Genomic DNA, 18646 nt, shown 5'->3' with positions numbered 1-18646 from the left:
TAATGCCCTTGTAGATAAGGATTCAACCAAAAATACAAACCTGGAACCGACCCCGCTGAAATGATCCACTCACTGCTTTACATCTACTCAAAGCCCTAGTATCAGCTGTGGACTCTGCTGTCACAGGAATGGGATCAGGAGCAACTGCTGACCTCGCATCTTCTGTTTCCACTGCAAGTTTCGCCAAATTGTAAGCAGAAAAGAGAAAATTGTTTAAGACTAAATTTGTTTACATTACCAAAAAATGAAGAAAAGTAGAAAACACTTAACTCCGGCTAGACAATTAAAAACTGTTAATGTAATAAACAACATTGTAGAAGTCCCTAACTCTAAATCACACATGGCAAGATTTATCCCAAGACATAGCATCTATATGAAATGAATAACTGTAAAAACAAATTATTTATAAAAGGAAAAATAAAAATGGCAATGGCATTAATGGGATGTGTCACATACATGGGCTATGTGGAAAAAGTGGCATTTGTGTATGAACAAAAAAACCCAAAAAACAAAACAGAAGTAAATGAAAAGTGATGTTACCTAGTCTATGTCCCTGACTGTAAGCACACTACCTTGACGGACTTTTGATCTCTTGAAAAAGCTGGTTGACTGCCGTAGCCTGTATGCCCAGCTTTTTAATTTGCGAGTCCAGGATTTCTTGCTAATAGGATTTTTGAGACTAGGACAAGTAAAGCTTAGGCCAAAATATCCACCTCCTGTCTGCAGACGAATGGCTCCACCTCTTGACACATCAGCAGCATAGGTCTCTGGGTCCCCTGGAGGTGAAGCATCTGAGGACATCTCCTAATGGGGACAAAAAGAGAAAAATCAAAATAATAATAAATTAGGTAAGGTGAAGCAGTTGTTTAGACCATTGCAGTTTCTTGTATGGACTAATCAGTAATTAAAAATAAAATGCTATGTAATATTTACATCATAGTACAATTTCAGACTGGACCTGAAGTATTCATCTTATAGGAATTAACCCTTCCCCGTACTTTAAAAGTACTACTTAGACTTCAGATAAATAAAAGAACAGAATATTAACCTGCTGTCCTAGAATATTTTTTCTATAGCAAATTTGAAAGCTGAAAATTGAAATTAAAATTATTTCCTTCACATGCACCAATTTTCTAAAAAAGGTTACCGAAACCCTATACTCAAACTGAAAACTTATTTATGCTTCTTATTCAAAAGAGTTACAGATGTCTGACATAAATGATAACATAGAAAAACAAGATGACTAGACATTTAGATGTGCAGGGATATATAACCAAATCAAGTTTCTTTCTTTATGTAAGCACACAGAAATTTACAAAGGATCTCAAAATTATTTCAAATTCATACTCTAAAAAATGTTAACATCAGGCCACAGCTGGCAATAAAATCACTCTTCCCTCCTCTTTTTTCCTTAGGACAAGCCCCCACTTTAGACCCTGGGTGTTGTGTTCCTGCCACTCACGGGGCTCTGGGATTGAACAGTGACCATTACACATCCTTAGGCATCCTTCATGTGTCTCACTGAACTTTTTCAAAATTTCTCTTCCTCATAGTTTCTAGTCATGCACTGAATAACTATAAATAGTAATGTGGGATCCTTTAAAAAGTGTTTACTGTCCTAGATGGTGTGGCTCAGTGGATTAATAAGTTCAGGCCTGTGAACCAAAGGGTCGCTGATTTGATTCCCACTCAGGGCACATGCCTGGGTTGCGGGCTAGGTCCCCAGTTGGGGGCGTGCGAGAGGCAGCCACACAATGTTTCTCTCGCCTATCGATGTTTCTCTACCTCTCTTTCTTTCACCCTTCCCCTCTCTCTAAAAATAAATAAATGAAATCTTTTTTTTTAAAAAAGAATATTTAAAAGCCAAGGAATGGGATTTAGCATTTCTGAAGGAAGACAGTCTAAGCAACACTAAGTATACCACAATCTTGGATAAGAACTATTAACACTTAGGGTAGATCAGCAGTTATTGAAAATAAAATTCTGAACAATCAGTTTTTATTTTCCAAAGTCCCATTTTGGAATAGTAATAATACTACCTTCATAAAGAGGAAAAATATTCTTAATAATAGTACAATTTAGGAAGTGTTACATTGGTCCCACTGAAATTACAAAAAAGATATTTTTTTCATAAGTAATAACACGATCAATAAATTAAATACAAGTTACAGCATCCTTTACCAATTCAAGCCCATAGACATGACAGGAAAAGGAGATACAGACATATTCATATATAAATAAATCAGGAAAAAACAGCCCATGATATACATATGCAGGAACTGTTCCAAAATGCCACAGTTCGAATGGCAGATATGAGCAGCAGGAGAGGATCCTGGCCAACCAAAAGGATCAGTGGTTGGCTAGAATGCTTACAAAGTTCTATATGATCTGTCTCCCATTTGCTTCTGCAACATCATCTCCTAACACCCTCCTACATACTGGCCTTATTTGCGTTCCTTGAATAGGTCTCCAACTGTGAATGTCACCACCACATAAATGCAAGTCCTTCCGTGACCACCGTATATAAAGTCATCCCCTAGTCTTTCTATCATAGATCTTTACTTCAGTTACCTTATTTTTTTAGGTTCTATCTTCCCCCCGCCTGGAATGTGAGCTCCACAAAAACAGATCTTGACTTATTCACTGCTCAATATATACTCACTGAGTGGAAGAATGAATACCTTGGGTACCAAGGAAGGAACAAACAGGAAGTTGTGGTCCTTCCCTCCCTACCTCCACAGCAAACAAAAGACAGCATGGTTATCTGCTCCCAAATAAGAGTAGTAAGAGGAAAATGTTTGTGGCCAAGAGAAAGGTCAGCAATGTAGGGAGGAGACAACATCCTGGAGGAAGGGGAAGCTCTTCTAACTTTGAAGACTAGCTACTGGGCCACCCTCCAGGCAGCATTACAGACAAGGTACAATCCAGTGCCAGGAAATTACTGGAGGAAGAGTACATTAATTATGTATATTATTTACAGAGCGACAAATAAGAAATCTTACAGAAGAAAAAGAAAAGTATGAAACTAAGAATCACCAAACACTTATGATAAATGAATACAATAAAAAAAAGCCCACTAAAATCAAAGAACAGAAGAGCCAAGGAAATAACTTTAATAACATAAAAGAATAGTTTGATTATCTTCAAGAAATGTGTGAGTATACAATAGTCATAAGAAAAAGAATGAAGTACAGTTACTAGAAATTACAAACATAATCGTTGACATAAAAAAATTGCTGAAGAGGATATTGGAAACAACTTTAAAAAATGAGAAATTCTTCCACTACACAAACCAAAAGGGACAAAGATGGAAAGCATGAAATGAAAACTTAATAGATAAGAAAAACAGGAAATGAAGAAATAACCTACTACTATTCACAGATGATATGATCTTACATACTATATAGAAAATCCAAAATAATACACCAAAAGCTCTTAGAGATAATAAACAAACCCAGTAAGTTCCAGGATACAATTTAACACTTAAAAATCAGTTGTATTTCTATATACTAGCAATGACAAATCTGAAAAGAAAATTAACAAAAGAATTCCATTTATAACAACAAAGAACAACAAGTGGTGCTGGAACAACTGGTTAGCCGCATACAAAATAATGAAACTGAACCCTTATCTCGTACAATATAAAAAAATTAACTCAAAATGATCCTACCATATGTACTTAATCAAGTGTGAAGTAAAATAAAGACATTTTTCACATTAAAAAAAATTTCATTGATATATGTTTCACATACTCTAAAGTTAGCCCATTTAAACTACAGAGTTTAGTGGGTTTTTTTAAATTGAATTTATTGGGGTAACACTATTTTACAAAACAGAGGTTTCAATTATACAACTCAACAAAATATCAATATTAAATTAAAACCATAATATTCTTTTTTTAACAGCTTTACCAAAACAATCCCATTTTATTTTTTTTAAGATTTTATTTAACTATTTTTAGAGAGAGGGGAAAGGAAGGAGAAAGAGAGGGAGAGAAACACCACTGTGTGGCTGCCTTTTGCGAGACCCCACCAGGGACCTGGCCCACAACCCAGGCATGTGCTCCAACCGGGAACTGAACTGGCAATCCTCTGGATCGCAGGCTAGCACTCAATCCACTGATCCACACCAACCAGGACTAAAACCATAATATTCTTAAAAAGGAAACTTATAACAGGAATTTTTAAGTGGAAATATAAAACTACATTCTTCCATTCCTGACTGGTATAATTCAGTTGCTTGGGTGTCATCTTGCAAATCAAAAGGTTGCTAGTTCTACTCCTGGTCAGGGCACATGCCTAGGTTGTGGGTCCGGTCCTCGTCGGGGAACATTCAAGAGGCAACCAATCGATGTTTCTCTCTTACATTGATTCTTGTCTGCCTCTCTTTCTCCCACCCTTTCCCGCTCTCAAAAATAAAGTTTTTAAAAATTTATTTAAAGATTTTATTTATTTACCTTTAGAGAGAGAGGAAGAAAGAGAGAAAGAGAGGGAGAGAAACATCAGTATGTGAGAGAAACATGGTTGCCTCTCACACAACCCCAACTGGGGACCTGGCTGCTACTCAGGAATGTGCCCTGACCAACAGGGAATCGAACCGGCCATCTTTCACTTTGCAAGCCGGCACTCAATCCACTGAGCAACACCAGCCAGGGCTAAAAATAAATAAACTTTTAAAAGTAAATAAATAAAATATAAAAGTAAGTTCTTCCTACCCACTAAAAGTAAATCTATAAATTAGTCCTGTTCTTGTCATTAATATAAAACTAGACATTGTTTGCAAGTTCCTAGCTAATGCACTAGAGGGCTCTCTCACCAAAGATCAGTCATCATTACTGAGAAGTTCGGGGCACTTGCAACTGAGTCATGGCCTTCTTAAATACCTGTGACATCAGCATCTTGTGACATAGAAAATTGCATTCCAAAGAACAAAACTTTAGAAGATAATGCATTTCTTTAAAGGCATAAGGATAAGGAATTGGTTAGAAAGAAGTATACTTACATGTAAACATAATTCGCTGGGTACAGAAGTTATCACATTCAGGTCCCTTTTGAACACTGACATGATAGCAGGCTGACTGGCAGCCACATTGGACAGAATCTTAGAGCCTGTCTGCTGAAAATTAGGGGACTGTGCAGGACTGTCTTGAATTCCACAGTGACTGATGGCTGTGACTTCTGGCACTGGACATGAGACTGTATCTTCAGCACAGGAAGAAACTGGAGAGTCTATGCTTTGGGTGTCCTTCTGGCTCTCAGGATAGACACTAGTTATGCTATGTTCCTGATACAGCAAGTTTCTTAATTTTTCATCCAGAGTTTTAATTCGGTTATCTGCAAACTCCATTTTTGGAGGTCTTTCCCCATCTGATTCCAGGACGGTAGTGGGTAGAAGGGTAGTTGGTTCAAGGCTGGGGGTCTGAGTGGAAACAACCATCTTAGGAGAACTTGCTTCAGTGTTCACTGTGGTTTCTCCTTCTTGGGATATAAACTCTGCATCTGTGGTTTGCTGCTGCACTGGTAAGGACTGAGGCTTCTGAACAGACATACATGCTGAAGTTCTAAGAGAGTTACCAGCAACATGAGTTGCCTCGCCAGGAGGTGCCATAAGTACATTAGCCTGACTGGCAGCTTGGTGACACGGATTCACAGGTAGAGATATTTCTGCTTGGTTGTTGAGTCCCTCACATTCAACTGGAACAGTATGAACTGAAGTAGCAGTGTAAGTGGCACTACTAGTAACAGGTGTCATTATATGCCTGTCATCTTCCACCTGATAAAGTATAGCTGGCTGCTTAGTTTCTACACTGGCACATTCAGAAATCTTACCATCAACTATATCCTTGTGTTCTGACTTGGAGGTGAAAAGTGAACGCTGGCATGGATTATTTTCTACAGTGAGCAGTGTATCCTGTGATAATTCTTTATTATTTATTTTTCTTGGACCTGGAACAATAACAAAGAATGGCTGAGCATATATTAGTAAGTACAAAGCATGGACTACTACCCAAACTCAAAGGGGACAGGAAAACCAAGGGACAAATGAGAAATTACGTGGAAGTACCTAGTTGTAACTAGGTCTCACAATGCACAGAATTCAACCTGTCAAAGAAAAAAACCCCTTTTCTTTTTTTCATAAATATTAAATAAAAATGGTCTGGTATTAACATTCAGAAAATGCTTATGAAAATTCTCATAAGCACAAAATACCCATGTAAACAAGTTGAAGATATGGTCCATATTTTGCATCCCCATCATCCAAGTCTGGATAAAGTCGGCAGAGAATAAACGCTTACTAGAAAGTGGATATAGCCCAGGAACCGTAGACGTGGACTGCTGAAGAGAAGGAGGTGATTGAGCTTCACGGTTTCTTATTGTTTGATTGATACAGAATCGCCACCGACCAACTGGGGATGACTGAGGAACAGATTCATCTGTAGAAAGAATTAGCAAAATTTAGTATGCTAAGCAGTTGTCAGTATGTTTACCTTATTGATTAAGGAAACTAGGTTAAAACACCAATTTCTCTTGTATCTCCATTTCTATCATCACTATGATGTAATTTTTTAAGACCAGAACTTCAATCCTGACAATTAGTCTAAAGAACTAAGTAAGCATAAGAAGTTGTTAAAGAAGGATTTTAGATTCTACTAAAACAAACATTTTATCAATATGAGTTAGAAGCAAGACACTTTTAGGGGGAAAAATGGAAAGAATTTTTACCATTAAGACCTACATTTCCTGTTCTGTATGCTGACCATGGTGCTGCCTGCAGAAATCTACATGAGTATTAAAATGTACAGAACTGTACACCAAAAGAAAAAAGTCAATTTTACTGTATGACAACTTACAAAATAAAGTAAAATAAGCCCCTACATCTTTACTCCTACTTTGTAAACTTATTCAAATAAGTAATTCTTTTTTTAAAAGATCCCATAGTTTGTCAGTCAGATATCTGCTCAGACTCGTGCTAATGAGAAAAAGAACATAGAGGAAGACCCTGGCATTCAAACACAAACCAAATTTGAGGGCAATGGTATCTGCTTCCACGACTCCCAAGCCACCTGTTGCTTCTTCATGTTGTTATAATTCCTTCAGAGGTCCTCATTTGTTTATGGCTCTTCTCCCCCTCCCAGACACTCTAAATATATCTATGACCAGAGCTGAGAAGAATGGAGAAATAAAGCCATCAGAGAGAAACAGAGGATCCCATTTTTAGTTCTTGGATTTTTATCTGGTATCTGACTTACAAAACTTAGTGATCAGAGCAAGGAGAAATATATAGCTGGAGCAATAAAATGATGATATCAATGACTATTAGAACATGAGGTAAACTGAAAAAAAAAAAAAAAAAAGAACACGAGGTAAACTTAGAACACAATGATCTTAGTTAATATTTCTGTCCACCCTGGCCAGGGTGGCTCGATTGGCTGGAGCATCATCCCATAAATAAAAAAACTGCAGGTTCAATTCCAGGTCAGGGCAATGGCCTGGTTTGCAGGTTCAGTTCCGAGTTGGGACACCTAAGAGAGGGAACTGATTGATGTTTCTCTCTCACATCAATGTCTGTCTCTCTTTCTATGTCTCTTTGACTCCCTCCCCCCTTCCTCTCTCTCTAAAATCAATAAGCATGTCCTTGGGTAAGGATAGAAAAAAACCAGAATGTTTCTATCTATCTCCTATCAGGGGAAAAAAAACTTACCACTCAAGTTCAAACATGAAAGCCGTTAAAGCACATCAGTACTGTGACTGCTTTTTGGATAACATACCATGCAGCAACTCAGAAATAAGTTAATCAGATAAAGAACCAACACCTGAAGAAAATTTGGAACATGGTTTCAATTCTTCTATACTTTCTTTTGGGATATAAAAGTCCTTTCAGAGTGTGGGAAAACCTACATTAACAATTTATCAAATTCCTTTATTGGCTAACACCTTTGCAAATGAAGATGTATAAATTCAAGTTTCCAAATGTCTCAATTCAAATGCCAATTGGTAAATTTTATTAAATATACTTACTGCTGGTTTGAGTGGATGCAGAATTTATCTGTACTTGTTCAGATGATCCTGTCTGAATTAAAAATGAATAGATAAATGAAGAAGTTCCTGATACATATCCCAGAACACCTATTTGCTAAATAATTGATCTTACTTGGCTACAGTTGGATTCCACAGTAACAGAGTCAACACCAGTGACTTTTTCTGCAGCAGAGTGGACATGAAGAATCTCCTGGGCTTGACCTACGATAGCCCTCAATTCTTCTACAAATTTTTCTTTCTCACTTTCCAACACAAAGTTATCTTCAACCTGTCCAAAAGTAAAAGTAAGTCTATTTATGAGAGTGAATTTAGTTTCTTCAAAATTACAATATTGTATCAATGGTGGCAACCCTTAAGAAAAATAAATTAAAATGAAATATTTATATACGAGTGCCACAAAAGAATTAACAAAGACCAGGATTAGAAAGCAACATAATATATTAAATTATTCTTTCTATTTTCAGACTACTGACATTTGTCAGGTTTGCATTACCTACAAGAGAAGAAGCCACCATTTTAAAAACGATCTGGCATTCTATTAATTGTCACTTGAAGGACATAGCCAAGGTAATGTTTATGTTTAAAACTAGATATCCAAACCCAAAAGCTTTTAAATCATCAACTGCAAAATGAAGCATCTCTAAAGATGATAAAGAACAGACTAGAGACCGTTCAGAAAATACTATGTCAGACAAGATGCAGAACTGACAAAATGTTTAATTTTTTTTAATCTAGGATTTTTAAAGAAGATTATTTATTTATTTATTTTTAGAGAGAGGGGAAGAGGGCGAAAGACAGAGAGAGAAACATCAATGTGTGGTTGCATCTTGTGCACCCCCTACTGGGGACTTGGCCCGCAACCCAGGCATGTGCTCTAGACTGGGAATCCAACCAGTGACCCTTTGGTTCACAGGCTGATGCTCAATCCACTGAGCAATACCAGCTAGGGGTAACATGTTTAATTTTTAAAATGTTTACTATTGCTTGGCCAGAAAAATGTATCTCCAAATAAATCTGGCAGAAACAAAAGAATTATGGCTCTAGCCAGGTAGCTCAGTTTGTTGGAGCATTGTTCCGATATGCCAAGATTGTGGGTTCAATCCCCCGTCAGGCCACATACAAGAAGCAACCAATGAATTTATAAATCAGTACAGCAACAAATTGATGTTTCTCTCTCCCCCCTTCCTTTTCTCTAAAATAAAATTAAAAAAATAAACATTATATAGTCTTTCTGCCACTGTAACCTATCCCCATTTTTAAAAGTGGAAAATTCTAACTTAAGTCTATTAATTCAAAGAAATATAAAAACTGAATGAAATAATGAACATTACTTAAACACCTAGATATAAGAAATACTATCCGTAGCTAACATACTAGAATTACCTGGGTAACTTTACAAACGATTGATGCTTAGGCCTCATGTCCAAAGATTCTGATTTAATTAAGGGCCTAGGGAATTGTTTTCTAAAAGTCCTTCAGGTAATTTTAACATGAATCCAGGGATAAGAACCACTGACCTAATAAAAAATCTCTTAACGAAACACCTTCATATTTTGCAGATAAATATACTGAAACCAGAGAAGTTACACTGACTTCATCTTGATCATAACCAATTTAGTTCTGTCCAATTTTCTTAAAAAATACCCTAAATAGAAGATGGCTCTGAATAAATGGGGGAAGAATTAGAAAGAAAAAAGAGCAAACACTGAAAGGAAGATGATTTAGATTTATTGTGCTTACCATATAGTCTGCTATATCCTCTGGTGCATCACCATCAACATCAAACTTGAAGGTAACCATCTTGTTATTGTGGGTCTCCAGTTGACATTCCACCATGTTGTCTCCAGAGGTGGACACCTAGGCACAAACATTTCACCACTAGATTAAGAATCAATCATTGTTGGAATAATCAACATAGTTAAAAGAGCCATCTTACCCAAAGTAATACACAGATTTAATGTGACCCTGATTAAAATCCCAATGGCATTTTTTAAGGAAATAAAACAAAAAAAATCTTAAGATCTTTGTGGAACCACAAAGACCCCAAATAGCCAAAACAATCTTGACAAAAAATAAAAAAATAAAAAATAAACTAAAAACCAAGTCTGGAGCTATCACAGTCCCTGACTTCAAATTATACTAAATGACGATAACCAAAACAACACGGTATTAGGGATAAAAACAGACACACAGACCAAGAGAATAGAATCGAGAGCCTAGAAATAAACCTACATGTATATGGACAAATAATTTTCAACAAATAAGCCAAAAACATACAACAGAGAAAAGAAGCCTCTTCAATAAATAGTGCTGGGAAAATTGGAAGGCCACATACAAAAAGAATTAAACTAGACTGTGGTTTGTCACCATACACAAAAATGAACTCAAAATGGATCAAAGACATATGTATACGACCTGAAAAAATAAATTACATAGAAGAAAAACATAGGTATTAAACTTAGGGACCTTGGTCTTAGGATTTTATGAATTTCACTTCACAGGCCAGTGAAATAAAAGAAGAAAATAAACGAATGGGATTATTTCAAACTAAAAAGTTTCTGCATAGCAAAGGACACCATAAACAAAATAAAAAGGAAACCAACTGACTCAAAGTATATATTGGCAAGCAATACCTCTGATAAGGGGTTAATAATCAAAATATATAAAGAACTCATACAACTAAACAAACAACAACAGAAACAATCAAATTAAAAAATGGGCAGAGGACCTAAACACACACTTCTCTCCCAAGAAGACATACAATTGGCCAACCGATATATGAAAAGATATTCAACTTCACTAGCTATAACGGCAATGCCAATCAAAACTACAATGAGACCCCACCTCATACCAGTTAGAATGGCTGTTATCAATAAGACAAGTAATAATAACAACTGTTGGGGAGGTTGTGGAGGAAAAGCAACCCTCATTCACTGCTGGTGGGGATGTAAAGTAGTACAGCAACTATAGGAAAAACATTATGGAAATTTCTAAAAAAAATTAAGAACAGAGCTACGGTATCCTTCTGGGTATCTACTCAGAAATTTGAAAACATTTATTCACAAAGATATATGTACCCCTATGTTCATTATAGAATTATTCATGATGGCCAAGAAATGGAAACAATTGATGTACACCCCAATAAATGATGGGATGAAGATGTACACATAGACAATGAAATACTACTCAGCAATAAGAAAACATGAAATACTGCATTTTGTGACAACGCATGATGTCATGCTAAGTGAAATAAGTTGCATGGAAAAAGCCAAAAAACATATGATTTCACTCACATGTGGGATAAAAAACTAAAAGCAACAAGTGAACAAACAATACAAACAATAACTCATAGATATAGACAACAATATGGTAATTACCAAAAGGAAACTGGCTGGGGTGAGGTAAAGGGTGTCAAATATATTGTGATGGAAGCAGATCTGACTTTGCATGGTAAACATACAAAGCAATATACAGATGATGTACTATAGAATTGTGTACCTTACACCTATAAAATTTTATTAACCAATGTCACCCCTATGAATTTAATGAAAAAATTTTGAAAAGAGTTAATCATTGTCTTCTCATTGCAAATGGTACAGGGAACATCTAAATGACCTCACATACTTTACATGGGGAAATGATTTAAGTTGCTCAGAATCTAAAAAGATTGTTTTTCCCTTGCTGAAATACTGCCTACATAACCATTTTATGAAATATCTAAGGCTGAAATTACTCAGCAAAAAATAAGTTAGAAATGTGACCTGTGGGGAAGAAAAGGGAAGACAACTTTTATAAAAAGGCAAAAAAAAAAAAAAAAGAATCACTAAAGCTATCTGCAATAAAGAGATATAAATTTGGTCATTCATTTCCAAAATTCTCTTAATCTCACATAAATTGATTATTTTTTAAAACAATTTCATTTTATTTATTTTTAGAGAGAGGGGATGGGTGGGAAAAAGAGAGAGAAACATCAATGTGTGGTTGCCTCTCGAGCACCCCCTACTGGGGATGTGGCCAGCAACCCAGGCATGCACCCTCACTGGGAATCAAAGAGGCGACCCTCTGGTTTGCAGGCCCACACTCAATCCACTGAGCCCCATCAGCCAGGGCTTCAAATTAACTCTTTTAACCAAAAGAAAATGTACTGCTACTGGAAATGTAAGCTGGTCCAAACTTTCTGGACAGTGATGTGGCAACATGTAATCTTCATACTCTTTGACCCACTAATTTTACTTGTAGACATCTAACATAAGGAAAACAATCAGGGATATCTACAAAGATTTGTGCTCAATGGTGTTTGTTGCAGAGATGGGGATGGAGAGACAGACAGGCACAAAGAGAGAGAAAGGAAGTTAGAAAAATGACAGACTGACAGAAAGAGCCAGACAGACACGAAGAAACAACCTAAATAAAGAAACTAAATAAAGAAAAGAAGGTATGATTAAATTATTATATCTCTATAAAAGGGACTATCTGGGGGAGCCATTTAAAATATGTTATTTAAAAATTACTTACTGACAGGACATCTGGCGAAGATGGAAACATAGTTAAGACACATTGTGCCTTCTCACACAAGCAAAAGGAGAACAACAACATATTTAAAAACAAACAAACAAAAAACCCTGAATTAACAGAAACTCGAAATGTACAGAAGTCCAAAAACAAAGGAATTAAGGAAGAAACATTCATCCAGACCAGTAGGAGGGGAGGAAAAAGGCAGCCGGGAAGAGAGGACTTGCAGAAAGGCAGCGGATGGAAGACTGGGGCGGGCAAGGCGGCAGTTGGTGGACCCACAAGGTGGTGGCTTCTGGCCTGGGCAGTTCCACATTCACGTGCAGATAAACCGGGAGGAACAACTGGGGAGCGAGATACACTGTACAACCCATGGTTCCAGTGCAGGAAAATAAAGCCTCCAAACCTCTGATCGAAAACACCTGTGGAGGCTGAGGTGGCAGGAGAAACCCCCATCCTCACAGTAGAGTTCATTGGAGAGACCCACAGGATCCTAGAACATACATAAACCCACCCACCCGGGAATCAGCACCAGAAGGGCCCAAGTTGATTGTGGGTAGTAGGGAAAGTGACTGAAAACCAGCAGAGAGTGGAGCAAGCAGCACTGTTCCCTCTCAGACCCCTCCCCCACATACAGCATCACAATGCAGCGACATGGGTCAGTCACCCTGCCTTGGTGAGCACCTAAGGCTCCACCCCTTACACATAACAGGTGCACCAAGGGAAAATAAAATGGCGCAAATGAAAGAACAGATGAAAAGCTCCAGAAAAAATACAACTAAGTGACAAAGAGATACCTAACCTATCGGATGCACAGTTCAAAACACTAGTAATCAGGATGTTCACAGAACTGATTGAGCTCGGTCGAAAAATGAAGGAACAAATGAAGGCTACCCAAAGTGAAATAAAGTAAAATAAAATAAAATATACAGGAAACCAACAGTGACGGGAAGGAAACCGGGACTCAAATCAACAGTTTGGGGCATAAAGGAGAAAGAACATTCAACCAGAACAGAATGAAGAAACAAGAATTCAAAAAAATGAGGAGAGGCTTAGGAACCTCCAGGACATCTTTAAACGTTCTAACATCCGATTCATAGGGGTGCCAGAAGGAGAAAAGGAAGAGCAAGAAACTGAAAACTTATTTGAAAAAATAACAAAGGAGAACTTCCCCAACCTGGCAAAGGAAATAGATTTTCAGGAAGTCCAAGAAGCTCAGAGAGTCCCAAAGACATTGGATCCAAGCGGGAACAGATGAAAGGACATCATAATTACATTAGCCAAGATTAAAGAGAAGGAGAGAATCTTAAAAGCAGCAAGAGAAAAGGAGACAGTTACCTACAAAGGAGGTCCCATAAGACTGTCAGCTGATTTCTCCAAAGAGACCTTACAGGCAAGAAGGGGCTGGCAAGAAGTATTCGAAGTCATGAAAGACAAGGACATACATCTAAGATGACTCTATCCAGCAAAGCTACCATTTAGAATGGAAGGGCAGATCAAGTGCTTCCCACCTAAGGTCAACTTAAAGGAGTTCATCATCACCAAGCCCTTATTATATGAAATGTTAAAGGGACTTATGTAAGAAAGAGAAGATAAAAAATATGAAGAGTAAAATGACAACAAACTCACAACTACCAACAATCAAACCTAGAAAAACAAAAACAAAAATGAACTAAGCAAACAACTAGAACAGGAACAGAATCACAGAAATGGAGATCACATGGAGGGTTATCAGGAGGGATGGGGTAGGAGAAGATTGGGGGGAAGGTACAAGGAATAAGAACCATAAATGGTAGGAACAAAACAGGGGGAGGTTAAGAATAGTATACGAAATGGAGAAGCCAAAGAACTTATACATACGACCCATCGATATGAACTAAGGGGGAGGAGGGAATGCAGGTGGGAGGGGGTGTGCAGGGCAGAAGGGAATAAAGGGGGAGAAATGGGATAACTGTAATAGCATAAACAATAAAATATATTTTTAAAAAATTAGTTACTGACAAAGTAAAGTATATGTAATGTATTAATTTTTTCAAAGGCAGGATATACACCTGCCTGGTGTGGCTCAGTGAACTGAATGTTCGCTTGCATACCAAAAGGTCATCGGTTCAATTCCCAGTCAGGGCACATGCCTGGCTTGTGGGCCAGGCCCCCAGGTAGGGGGTGTGTGAGAGGCAACAATACTTTGATATTTGTCTCCCTATATTTCTCCCTCCCTTCCCTTCTCTAAAAATAAATAAATAAAATCTTTTAAAATAAAGAATGATTTCTTTCCTTTTGAAAAAAGGCAGGATATATAATTATATATAAGGTTTAGCATTCATCTGAAAACTCTGCTATATTGATTAAATATGGGCTTTAAAGTGTGATCTTGATTCAGATCTGATTATGGCTTGGTAGTTGAATGTCCTTAGGCAAATTACCTCTCTAATTCTCATTTCTAAAGGGAAGTATACTACCACCAATCATATAAAGTTATTAAAAGATTAAATGATAATAATATAACAAACAAGAACTTAAAAAGATTAAATGATAAAAACAAATAACATCTGGGCTATCTAGCACAAAATAATTCAATAAATTTTCAATATTACTAGTACTCTTATGATCTTTATGTAAAATACTACACATAGGTACAAAATAAGAGATCAAACAAACTAAAACATATACAGGAACTATATCTGAGACTACAAGTGATTTTTATTTTCTTCCTTATCTTTCCTAAGTTTAACAATTAATACATAATACTCTTATCAGAAAAATTTGTTAATAAAGTCAAAGTCAATTTAGAGTTTCACAATACTCTAGTTCCACAGTAACATTACCCCTCCCTGACCCCCGCCTCCCACCCCCCCCACCACAAACCTGTGCACACACTCTTAACCCATATTTACACACTGACCTGAAGAACAGTAAGCTGAAATTTAGTCCCCTTCTCTGGTCTAGGACAGGAAGCTCTTCTCTGTTTGATCCGATCTTGTTTGCCATTTCCACTTGGGTTGTCAGGGGTATTGGTGTTTTCCTTCACAGCTGCCACATCATGTTGCAAACTACTGATTAAAAACGCAAAAGCAACTTGTATTCAATTTCTCAGAGCAGACATTGTTCTGTGATTCTCAAAACCCAGTATTTAACCCAAATCAGAGTTAATATCTGAAATCCCTTCATGGCTAGAATCATTTCATTATGATGATAAAATTCTAAGAAAACTTCCCAAGTATAAAATCAGAATTTACAGAAAATAAATAAGTAGTAGCTTAGTTGGGTAGAGCATCGTCCCGATAGTCCACAGTAAAGGGTTTGATACTCAGTCAGGGCACGTGTGAGAACCAACCATTGAATACATAAATAAGTAGAACAACATATTGATGTCTTTCACCTCTCTGTCTCTCAAATCAATAAATAAAAATTTTAAAAGTTATGATTTTATAACTCTGTGAATATACTTAAAGTCACTGAAGTGTATACATTTAATGGGTGAATTTCATGGTATGTGAACTATATCTCAATAAAGCTGTTTTTATATAACTTATAAGTTATAAAAAACTGAGATCATGTCGTATTTGTTTGAGAAACATTTTCTCACAATAGTGGAAGAGAAAAACACTTAACAGTGACAGGCCTCTATGGGACATTTTATCAGAGGACCCTCTTGATTAACTTTATCTTGTTTGAGTTTTTCTTATTAATATGTTCAAATAAAACATCTAGAAATCAATTCTCACTCAAAATATACCATTTTATGTGATGAACTCAATAGGGGACAGCTGGCTGTGAAACAGTAATAGTGCAGGAGGGCAGAACAAGAAATGGAAATAATATAAAGAAAATATGGTATATGTTATACAATGAAATACCTAGCCGTGAAAAAGAATGAAATGTTGGCATTTGCAACAGCATGGGTAGGCTTAGGGGGCAGTATGCTAAGGGAAATAAGTCTGAAATAAGAAAGACAAGTACGTATAATCTCACTTATATGTGAAATATACAACCAAAAACAAAACCCAAGCTCGGATACAGAGAACAGATTATTGGTTGTCAGAAGGCAGGGGGCAGGGGACGGGCGAGGGTCAGAGGTAGGTAAAATAGGTGAAGGGAGTAAAAAAGGTACAAACTTCCAGCTATAAAATAAATAAATATGTCATGGGGACATAATGTGCAGCATGGAGAGTATAGTCTATAAAACTGTGCTGCATATGTTAAAGTTGCTAAGAGAGAAGACCTTAAAAGTTCTCATCACAAAGAAAAAATTCTTTAACTATGTGAAGTGATGGATGGATTTACTGTGGTAATCACTTCACAATATATACAATATCCAATCATTCTATTGTATACTTGAAATATAAAGTTGCGTATCAGTTATACCCCCTTATCAATCAATCAATACACCAAAATTTTGCTTAAAAAATTAAAACAAATGATGTGAAAAAGTTTCAACATGATTAATTCTAACTAGTTGTATATTTCAAATCAGTGATTATGAAAGGGTCAATTAACTTTCAATTTATCCATGTCAAGAACACTTTTCAGTTTTTTTCTTTAATAACCTTGAAGATACTTCAATAAATACAAAAATTACAGTAAATACAATGGAAACAAATGATAAAATCTATCAGTACTAAACAGACATATTTTACATTAAGTTTTAGGTAAAGACCTCTTAAAACTACTCATGAACTATCTGCATAAAGATATATAAGGAAAAATAAAAATAACTCCTAAATTTTTTTCTATTTCCCCGTGAAAGAACATTTTGTGTAAATACAAGTGCTGGTAGAAGATGCAGTTAATACTGCTTAGTTTTTTAATACATAGAGAAATAGCAATAACACCACCTTCAACAGTTACAAGGGACATAATACTAGTCAGTGGGGTTTTATCATTCATTCACATTGCAGTTTTATCTTAAAACACTAGTTTAGGGTTTAGGACAAGATGGTAGAAATTCAACTCTCCCTGTTTCCTCAAAGTACAACTAAAAAATATGAAAACATGACAGTAGACAATCACGGGAGGGTGCTGAAGGGTGGAAAGATGAAGTTGGACTAGCTAGGGAATCCCCAGCACTTAAAAAGATAACAACTTGGCATTTCCCGATTACCCACCCAGTGACAGAAGGCAGTCCAGACTCTGGACCCATAGGCCTAGGCAGCCCATGCCCAGTGGCTTCTTGACCCCCAACCCAGCAGGAGAAAGTGGTTCAGGCAAGCCCTTTCCTCCCCTTGGTAACTCTGGTGGGAACCCCACCAGTAGCATGTGACCGACTTAGAGAACTATATTGAGGCAGCAAGCCTAGAGAATTGCTCTTCACCCCTTCCATCCAGAGGTGAAGCCCAAGGGTGTAAGGTGTTCCAAAGAGATCACAGTCATACTACAAGTACTCTGAAAACTAAATTCTCATTAGAACAGGGTGACTGCCAGATAAACTACAGTATTTAAATAGGATCCAGAGTCTCCTAACATAGTATGCAAAAGGTCCAGGAGACAAATGAAAGTTCCTTGTCATACCAAAACCCAGGAAAATCACAATTTGAATATGGAAAGACAATCAATCGATGCCAACACCAGGACGAATCAGATATTGGAATTAGCTAAAAAGGATTTTAAAGCAGCCACCATCAAAATGACTCAATAACAAATTACAAATACTCTTGAAGCAAATGAAGCAAAACAAAAAAACTCATTAAAAATAGAAGACGTTAGCCCTGGCTGGTGTGGCTCAGTCGATTGGGTGCCAGCCTGTGAATCAAAGGCTCACCGGTTTAATTTCCAGTCAGGGCACATGCCTGGGTTGCAGGCTAGGTCCCCAGTGGGAGGCAACCACACATTGATGTTTCACTCCCTCTCTTACTCCTTCCCTTTCCCTCTCTAAAAATAAATAAGTAAAATCTTTCAAAAAATAAAAATAGAAGATATTTAAAAAGAACCAAATGGAAATTATAGAACTATAAGGAACAATCAGTAAAAAATAACTCATTGAATGGACATAATAGAATAAATAGGAAAAAGGAAAGAACTAGTAAACTTGAAAACAGAACAGGAATGACCCAATATGAGTAACAGAGAAAAATATTAGTTTACAACTACCAAATAAT

The 18646-nt window shown here is 36.7% G+C and overlaps 1 protein-coding gene and 1 long non-coding RNA gene across 2 annotated transcripts in view; one reads left to right on the top strand and one right to left on the bottom strand.

The window, feature by feature from the left end:
* Positions 1-111, top strand: part of LOC123480173 (uncharacterized) — a 38927-nt gene extending 38816 nt beyond the window's left edge. The window contains exon 4 of the long non-coding RNA XR_011650794.1: positions 15-111. This is a non-coding gene — a long non-coding RNA (uncharacterized lncRNA). The remainder of the gene's footprint in view (positions 1-14) is intronic.
* Positions 1-18646, bottom strand: part of FAM120C (family with sequence similarity 120 member C) — a 233795-nt gene that overhangs the window by 134992 nt on the left and 80157 nt on the right. The window contains exons 11-18 of the mRNA XM_053916879.2: positions 15454-15601; positions 9780-9896; positions 8152-8307; positions 8019-8070; positions 6296-6433; positions 5002-5945; positions 573-804; positions 41-171 (exon numbers count right to left, since the gene is read on the bottom strand). Of these exons, the coding sequence (XP_053772854.1) occupies positions 41-171; positions 573-804; positions 5002-5945; positions 6296-6433; positions 8019-8070; positions 8152-8307; positions 9780-9896; positions 15454-15601 (1918 nt within the window). The remainder of the gene's footprint in view (positions 1-40; positions 172-572; positions 805-5001; positions 5946-6295; positions 6434-8018; positions 8071-8151; positions 8308-9779; positions 9897-15453; positions 15602-18646) is intronic.

Source organism: Desmodus rotundus, chromosome X, assembly GCF_022682495.2.
Source record: "Desmodus rotundus isolate HL8 chromosome X, HLdesRot8A.1, whole genome shotgun sequence".
NCBI classification, from domain to species: Eukaryota; Metazoa; Chordata; class Mammalia; order Chiroptera; family Phyllostomidae; genus Desmodus; species Desmodus rotundus.
This window is presented reverse-complemented; position numbering and strand designations above follow the sequence as displayed.